Below are 9,671 nucleotides of genomic sequence, written 5' to 3' on the forward strand. Positions count from 1 at the left end.
AGGGACTACGAAGACCAGCATTTGGTCTGATCGGCCAGCATTGTAATAAGGATACAATGTCATTCGGAAGGGCAGTTATCCAACCTAATTTAGCACAAAGCCATCTCCAGCACTTGGCAGAGAAAGGGCAGTTAAGAAGGAGATGGTCCATTGTTTCCTCCTGTGCCTTTCAAAGAATACATCTCGAAGGGACCCTCATAACCCATCTTTTTGAATTTCTCTGCAGTTAGAATTTTTTTTCCTAGTTGCCAACCAGGCAAAAACCCCCGCTTTAGGAATATGATTCCTACTCCAGAACAACTTTTGCGGAATTCCAAGATCACTGTTGTCATGCTGATTAACAAGGAGATTATAGCCCTCTTTGGCGTTATACGAACCTGATTTAGGAGGAGTCCAAATAAGAGAGTCTTGGCCATTTCTGAAAAAAAGTTTCCTATTGTTAATAATGTCTAATAACTGACCAATTTCATTATGGGTAAGAGGAAATCCTTCAAAGCTTTTCCAAGACCATTCTAAATAAGAGCCCCCTTAAAAGAAAACTACATAATCCCTTATGTAGCTACCCCAATTTTGTTTAAGCCAATCTCTTGAAAATTGAATCGATAACAGGATATCCAGACTTGGGTAACCTCCCCAAGAATCTTCCCAAAATAAACATGAGGTTCCATCATGGACATCCCAAGAGATATAATCAGTCACTAATGGTCTACATTTTAGCATAAAGTTCCAAATCCTAGAACCTTTGGGGGATTGATTTCACTATTTTCTTTAAATGAAAGAAAAATATCACATTCATCCTGTGACTGTAAACAAATCAGGAAAGACAGAGTTGCTGATTCCTATTAATATTATTTTGTTAGAATATATAATTTGCATTAGATCTCATTTAATGGTTGTAAATTCAAATCAAATATACATTTTCTGATGTCTTGTAAATTCGAATCAAATATACAGTCTGAGTTGGTCTAGTGGTGGAGAACTTGTGTTTTTGAAAGAAAGGTCACAAATTAAAATCTTACAGAAGGTAAGATATGTATGCCTCATTTGTAGCACAGTTAAATACCTCCTGCAAGAAGTCGACATTAACATCATACAGTATAAAAGAACCAAACTTACGTTCTTTCTCTAATATACCATAGGAATACAACTTACCCTATATTAAGGGGAATCCAATCATACTATTTTCCCATTCCAATATTCTTCCAAGGAAATGCACCCCCACCCTATCTTAAGGGAAATCATAATCCTATTACTATTTTCCTATTCCAATACTCTTCCCAGAATGTGAGGGACCTTCATAAGATAATCAATGTGGGCTTTTATGACAAAATATAAATCAGGAATAAACTAAAATAACCAGCAGAAAAATGCTTCTGGGAAAAGCCTGACAGAAGATTTTACATCCACTAGAGTAACCACGCAAGAATCAGAATTCTGTTTTATTACAAATTGAAATTATTATTAGCGTTCATCTAGTTTTACCAAAAATAATATGATTGAAGACAGAGTATAGTTCAATAGGTCAAGCGAGGGTTTCTAAAATGTCTATGAACAAAGCAAACTAGAAACTAAGAACTAAATTCATTCTGAAAAAATCCTAAGCCCACTAATGAACATACCGTGCAGTGCAACCCCCCTCAGAATGTGATTCTTGAAGCATCAAATAGATTAAAAAGTAACCATACCACACATAACACACCTCGTAGCAACTAGTCACATACATTCAATAAGCTATACGAAAACAGAGATCTTTGATCACAAATCACACTGACAATGTAATATGAATGAGAGGCAACAGAAAGGAATCATATCAATGATTTGGGCACGAGAGATTTCTATGCCCTAAATCAACATTATGACACAAATGAGCAACAAATGAGAGAAATATGCAGGCATTTGTGCATCTCTAAATTCCCGTTCCTTCTTTCGCATGCTCTCATACATGCTCAATGTTTCATGAAGCCAACCCAAAAAAAAGTAACTATAAACCACTTAAAACAAACAGAAATTACCTATGAGGAAGTGATACATAACCAAACACCAGATAAAGTAAGCAGCAGACCCAGGAGAGTGTGCAGAAGATGCATGGTCTCACCGAGGGCTAATCCTGCTACAGCAGTTGCTGCAAAAGTGACTGCATTGGTTACAGGCACTGCTAAGGAGATTGGGCTATCCCCCAATATGAGAAAGAATCCAGCTGAGGCTGACAAATTGATTATGAATGGAATAGAGTATTGCCACACACAGAGAAGACTTACCCACTCTTCAATGTAGTTGACTAACCAATCAAATCTCGAGCCCTCATTGGAAAGTGGTAAGGATTTCTTCCGTCTCTCGTTTTTGTGCTGTTCAGAGATGAGGGTACCCCTCTTGATCAATGCATTCGTGGTACCCCAGACTATCCCGACTGCTATCATTGCTTCCACACCCATTTTGGGGTATACCCACAAAACAAGAACTCAGCTGTACTTACAGATTCAGATCTAAAAATACCCTTTTGAGAGTTCAGCTTCCTCAAGTTCATATATGATCATCATGCTAATCATGCATGAATGCCCTCCTTTTCATACACGATATACCTGGGAATAAAACAATAACCTAGGTACACGCTTTAGTATTATGGATGTTCCCCTCGAGTCTCGACTTACTCGCACTTGCCGCTGTGTTTGATCTTCTGGTGTTACCTAAATCCTCCACAGAGTCTCGCACTTGCCGCTGTGTTTGATCTTCTGGTGTTACCTAAATCCTCCACAGAGTCTCGGGCGTTGTTAGGAAAGGAAAGGATCTTGATACCAGCAATCTGCATATGGGTTTACAAATGAGTTAGAGCGACATGAGACTACAGCAATACTGGACTACTTGCTGGAGACATTCGTTACAAACGAGGTAATATGGGACTACCTCCCACTTCTTGCTGGAGGCATCTAATTGCGCTGCAAACCAGACAATATGGGACTACCGTACATACATTACCTTCTTAAGAGATTTGAACTTGTGACCTTTCTTTCAAGAGCACAAGTGCTTCATCACTAGGGTTGTACTTGTTAAATAGGCTGATAAGAGTCAAGGAGGTTGTAGCTATTCTGGGTCCAAAATGGCATTGCCTCTATATGATGCTAAGGCATACCATTCAAGTACGACAAGTTCATGAGAGCGACATTCCTGGGACCCACAGATGACATGGAGAATTTGCGGTGACAATGACGTGAATGATGTTGCCGGTTTGCATTTGACGAAAAAGCTTGCTCGCGGTTAACATTTTCTTGGTCGTTGTCAACGCGATGCAATGGTTACATTGGGCGAGGCGGTTAACATATCGCCAACCAGGCGGTTTACATTTTCGATGACCTCCAGTTTTTATTTTATTTTTTTTTAATGGCCACGCGGCCATTTTTTGGGTAACCTGCTTTATTGCGTCCACGAGTCGACTAACATCGGCAGTCACGTGTTATGGGCACAGTTTTCAATTAATTTTTTTTTTAATTTTGAATGAAAACTCGATTTCGCGAAAATTGAAAATATATTTCGTCCGGGAGCTGCATGCAGAAGGCAGTGGTGGAGGCGAAACAAAATATTTGACGATGTAAATTCATGTCGATCGTGGCATGACAATGTCCTCGGTTGAATCACTGAGCGAAGGAGTTGTGCTTCAATTGTAGTTATAGGTATGCATTGTCAAAATATATGTGGCTCCGAAGGGGAGGACAAAAGTCGACCGCATGCATAACGCGAGTTGTCTTGGTATATTATTATCGCCTATTAACACGCGGGTTTTTTCATGTGCAGGGAGGAGGTATCGTAGGGCTCGCACAGGGGGGGTGGTACGATTGAAGATTATTGTGTAGGGTTATGGTGGCATCGGTAAATTCAAACACTAACAGATAACGATAGTTTTATGATTCCTTCGTCAACCTTGTGTTTTCGATTGTAATTTTTTATATCATTTTTGTATTGCAAAGGTGGTTGTGAGTGTGGCCTCGGGAGGTGTCGAGAGTACAACGATTTGGGTGGAGGCTTAGGCAGCTGCAGTAATTTGAAACCCTAAGATATTCAATAAAAAAAAATTATTTGTTGTGTCATTTTGTGATCTATCTGTGAAAATTAGGCATCATTTTGCAGCATGGTCGTGTCAAGATACCAAGGTTCCCTATTTGTGGTTTGGCGAAGTGAAGAAGATATACAAGATTTTAAAGGTATGTATATTTCCATAATTATATGTGTCGGTTTTCCATAGTGAGCAGAGTTGTTAAAGATGAAATGCTCGTTCTTATACATGCACATTAAAAGCCAAAAAAAAATAAACAACCGTCGGCGTGTGTGTGTTTGTGTGTATATTGTTTCATATTCATATATATATATATATATATATATATATATATGGGTTTGGTAGGTTGCGTATATTTTGGATCATTGTTGAAGGGCGTCTGATTTTTGAAGGCTTGATTGTTGATGGCTCATTGTTGAGGGCTAATTTTTGGGATTTTGTTGTAAACCTTCAGGGTTTGCATTGTTTGTTTGCAGTTTGTCGTGTGCTAGTATATATATATGTCAATATGAAGCAATACACACACACACACACACACACACACACACACGTCCTCTGCAATAAAGAGGAAAATGACATAATAAAACATAGATAAAAGAAACTATGGAAATATTATGCTTTGTTTCCATTATTCTCAGGTGCTCATTAGATAAAAAAAAGAAAACCTAACCCTAGCGGTCTCTAACCCTAACGCGACGGTATGCGTCTATTCTGGCTCCAAAACAGGCAAATATTCGACATAGGCTGAAGTTATTCTGGCTACATATAGAGGCAAACAAGAAACGCAAACAAACAATGCAAACCCTGATGATTTTAAACAAAATCCAAACTGGAACAGGAAAAATACGAGTTATAGAGGCGGATTTCAACATACCCCAAGCCGCAACACGACACAGAAAACTGCAGTCCCATAAACCCCCCTTCAACAATGAGCCAGAATAGACGCAAGCTGCTTCAACAAAGAGCCCTTCAATAATAATGTTTTCGTTCACGCATTAGTCTTACTTTTTCCATGTTAGGTAGATTAAAAAGGCACCATGTTTGCTATCGTCAAACAAATAGCAGATCAACTCCTAATTGTCAACAAACAATAGATCAACTCCTAAACAAGAGCAGGTCACGCACAATCAAGGAATGGTTGCATCAACCAGTCAACAACCTGATTTTGAGGAGTTTGTTTGCATCAAAAGGCAAACCATAACATGTAAACGAGGTCAAGACCATGTAAAAGAACCTCAATTTGAAACAGAACATTTTACCTCACTTTCTCTTTCATGTAGCTATTAGGTGCATGCCACTTATATTTGCATATATATTTATTCTCAGACATGTATGTTGATGCATGTCAATGGTACGATAGGTCCTTTTTGGAGCCAGAATAGACGCATCTCATGTATGTCAATTCATGTCATTGGTACAATCTCATTTTGAAGCCAGAATAGACATATCTGACACAAGTTGGAAGCACCTAATCTCACTCGAAAACTACAGAATAAATATATATATGCAAATATATGTGGGAGGCTATGTGTATTGTGGCTCGACAGCGAACCTATTGTACCAACGACATGCATCGACATACATTTTCAAGACATGCATACCATGCCAACTTGTCGTGGCGCTAGGACCCATGGTATGTGATGTGGAGTTGTTGTCGAGTTCTCGGTTTCACTCCTTGGGGCCCATGCAAATTTATGTGGACATGTCGGAGGATGGAGGGGGAAGCTTCGTGGTTACCGTCGGTTTATTATGCATAACACGCACATTAAAAGCTTGCGAATGAAGGAATCACGTTCGGACGGCATCCCGACAGGAAGAAGAGGTCGCGAGCTGCAAAACTTGGTATGTTTGTCAGAGAAAAGACTAGCACGAAACTCAAGTTACTCTCGCAGCAGGACGCCTCTATTGTGGCTGCAAAAAACAGTATGGGGGGACTAACACCCCATGTTTGTGGCAGGTTTTTAATCGTAGGTTTTGCATTTGATGGTTGCTTTTGTTTAACACGGCATTGTTAGTCTGTACAATTTGTCTATTTTGGAGCCAGAATAGACACAACCTCTTGGACCATTGTTCATGTACGGTTTGTGATTTGATGCAGCTAATAGAAGTAAAGCCAAAGGCTAACATGCGATGCAATTTACAATTGGAGTTGGAGTTAGTCAATAACAAGGCTTGAGAATAGACAAATGCTACTGCGTGTTAGTGACATGTTATTCAATTGCAGTCATTGAATGTAAAATATAGTGTAAAACGTGTGACTAAGCTGCATGTTAGTCGGACCATAGCGTTGATTTCGAGTCAGAATAGAGGCGTCTGTCCTTGAGCGTATAACAATAGTACGAAAATAGGTGGTTGATATAGACAGCTCTGGCACTATGGCAAATTGACACATATAATTTAGGTGATATAAATTACTTAGTGGTAGTTTATATTGAATGTTAAACTGCATTTTCATATATGAACATGTAGGTTCCTTTTATGTCTTTTGAAATGCATTTACTTCCCAATGTAGACTACCACTAACATTAGTTATCCATACAGGTTGTTGATTTTCAAAGACTATTGAGCAGTCCCCTGGCAAACATCTAGACAATCCTAGGTTGTTGCTCTCTCTCCCTTCTTTAATACTACTTGCACTGTAACATTTGTCCCCTTATTAATAATCTTTGGGCTTGTGCAACTTTTTGAAAGGAGCTTGTTATATATATGTAGTTTGTTGTATATAATTTTTTTATGCGATACAAATGTATGTATAAATTTCAGTTCTTGATCATGTAATATTAATGTCCTTACTTTTACTGAATTTGATAATGATGAAAATGAACAATGCAATTGGTTGATGCCTTATATTATATGCTATAGATGCACCATATTAGACAATAAGATATAATTTTCCAACCTGAATGCAATACAATTGTTATTTATGGATCTTCGAGTCATGAAACCAATGTTGAATATATGAACCAGAAATCCTGATTCTTGCAAACTATGTGTTATAAATTTGTATATATTTTGTTGATTTGCATGAGAGTGTTTATGTTCATCCCAGTGTATTTGTATATCTAGATTATTGATGTTCGTGATGTTTGAGAAGTACATGTGTTCGATGATCCAACTCCGATTTGAAATGTTATTTGGGGTTTTGTTTCAGATGTCTCTGGTTGGCATGACGAACTCCTCACGTGTCTATACTTCACAGTGTTTTTTTTTTCTTTTCGTAACTTAAGACTAAGTTTTGAATAAATAATAATATTCCCATATCAACAAAGAGATGGAAGCTTTAGAATAGATACTCATTTCAAAAGACATGTGTCTTTGGAATAATGAATTGGAGGTCTTTGTACCCATTAATTATCATCAAAGACTTTGTTAATGATAATGAATCCCTGTGTATTCTTTGACATAGATTGACCATCTTGATTGTTGCACACTCGTTTTACACCATCGATTTTGCAATTAGCGGCTGCGATTGACTAACTTGTCGCTAACATGATGTAGGAAAGGTATGTTTTGGAGCCACAACAGATGCAGTCGATGTGTTAAGCGTGTTTTGCATCCTTCTTTATCAATCCTTAACAAAGTCTAGTTTTTGTGTTATATTTTGGATGGGGAGAACACAGGAAGCCTTTTTAACAGCGTTGGCAATGGATCATAGTCATTATTTCATTGCAATTGCAACGAAATATGTTCTATAGCGGAATGTCATGGATAGTTTATGGCTAAACCGTTAGCTGGGTTGTACATAACATAGCGACATGCTGACTTTGTATTGCAATGTGGGAATAACCAGTCGTGTGTTGGTTGTGTCATTTGTGGTGAATGTGTGGTGTTATTGATAGTGTGAAGAATATGAATTGCATTATTTATTTATTTTCAGTTCAATCATGTCAATTGCATTGCGAAAAAGGTTAAGGGAAACTGTTGATCTTGATTATGGGTTACTGGAGCTAAAGGCAGATGATCTCCTGGGAGTTGGCCATGTTCGCTACCTAGTGACATGTGACACCGGCCTGCCTGTAAGCTAAGTAGTTTTAATGGATTATGCAACATGTAGTATTGCTTGGTGTTGTCACTGTTTAATGCTTGTGACTGGAGAACCAATTTGTATACCTAGGAGAGAGTTGGGCTTTCATATGCGGGACCAGTTTGGCATTCATATCTGAAAGATTCAGGAGTTGGGCTTTCACATTTGGGAGTAGTTGAGGATTCAAATCCGAAAGAGTTGGGAGTTGGGCTTTCAGATGCGCGACCAGTTGGAGATTCAAATCTGAAAGATTCAAGAGCTGGGCTTTCGCATCCAAGACTAGTTGAGGATTCAAATCTCAAAGAGTCAAGAGTTGGGCTTTTAGATGCGCGACAAGTTGGGGATTCAAATCTGAAAGATTCAAGAGTTGGACTTTCACATCCAGGATTAGTCGAGGATTCAAATCTGAAAGAGTCGGGAGTTGGGCTTTCAAATGCGGGACTAGTTGGGGATCCAAATTTGAAAGAGTCGGGAGATGGGCCTTCAAGTCAGGGACTACTTGGGGATTCAAATCTGAATGAGTCACGAATCGGGTCTCCAATTTTGAACCCATTGTCAAGTCGACTTCTTAGTGACTGCACAACCACACTGGTAATTATTTATGATTGCATTATATTTTTTTTTCATCATTGCATGGCATGGTTGTTGGAAGTTGGGATTTATAAGTGGAAATGTAGATATATACATGGGCATAAAATGCATCGATGATGTGTGTTATTTTATTGAACAATATTATGATAGTGGTTGTGCAGGTGAGGAAGATGAGGCCATTGGAAATGTAGATGAGGGCGAGTATACTAATGCTCCAGGCGGTGAGAGTGAAAAAGGGGATGTTGGTAGCGAGCATGAGGTGAGCATCGAGCAGGAGACTGAATGACAACATGATTCTGTTAGCGTTCACGAACAGGAACAAGGAGGAGGGGCGAGTAACAAGGAGGCCCACTATTAGTCATTATATATTGGATTATCTTTATAATGCTTGATTAGTGCAAAATTGAATGTGACTGTTTGTCTCTGTTGGTTGTGCGCATCAACAGGTTGATCACAAAAGAGAACATATTAATGGCAAGTTGCACTACTTTTTTCTCTTCTGTTATTGTTTTGAAAATGGAGGTCGTCGGTTTTGGGATCTGGGGAGGCTTAATATGCATAGAGCCAAAGAACATCAACTTCCATTTTTGGGGACTGCACGACGCAGTCGTCAATCGTGTGGTAGTGAACAACGCAATGTGGATCATACGAAGAAATCGTTGATGCACTTGAAAAAGAGGGAATCTAATATCAAATACCAAATGGGTGTACGACACAGTATGCAAAAAAAATGTGTCACTGATCGGGTGTGCATGAAATATGGCAAGAAAACACATGATGAGCTTCCTACCAAAGGGAAGGAAGAGATAAAGGAAGCAATGTGAGTGTACGACAGCAGTCCGGTTAGGGAGGCAAGAAGGAAGAAGGTTTTAGAGTTACTGGAAAGAAAGAATATTGCAACAGAGGTTATTTTTAGTGATCGTATTGTTTTGCAGTTTACTAAATTCCTTTAAACATGTGAAGAATGACTTATTGACCTATCCTATCCTGGTGCCCAGATTTTAAGTGATA

At 38.8% G+C, this 9,671-nt stretch overlaps 1 protein-coding gene across 2 annotated transcripts; it reads right to left on the minus strand.

Moving 5' to 3' along the window:
• Window positions 1-1,703: 1,703 nt before the first annotated feature.
• LOC131074825 (uncharacterized) lies at window positions 1,704-3,089 on the minus strand. 2 transcript variants are annotated; one of them, XM_058011539.2, is made up of 2 exons: window positions 2,974-3,089; window positions 1,704-2,800 (listed from the first exon to the last, which is right to left on the minus strand). In XM_058011539.2, the coding sequence occupies exon 2, from the start codon at window positions 2,430-2,432 to the stop codon at window positions 2,013-2,015; it is 420 nt and encodes a 139-aa protein (XP_057867522.1). In that variant the 5' UTR covers window positions 2,433-2,800; window positions 2,974-3,089; the 3' UTR covers window positions 1,704-2,012. The 2 variants fall into 2 exon arrangements, with proteins under 2 accessions (XP_057867522.1, XP_057867521.1); XM_058011538.2 differs by having other exon boundaries at window positions 2,902-3,015.
• Window positions 3,090-9,671: the final 6,582 nt, after the last annotated feature.

The sequence above is a fragment of the Cryptomeria japonica genome, chromosome 6 (assembly GCF_030272615.1).
Source record: "Cryptomeria japonica chromosome 6, Sugi_1.0, whole genome shotgun sequence".
NCBI lineage: Eukaryota > Viridiplantae > Streptophyta > Pinopsida > Cupressales > Cupressaceae > Cryptomeria > Cryptomeria japonica.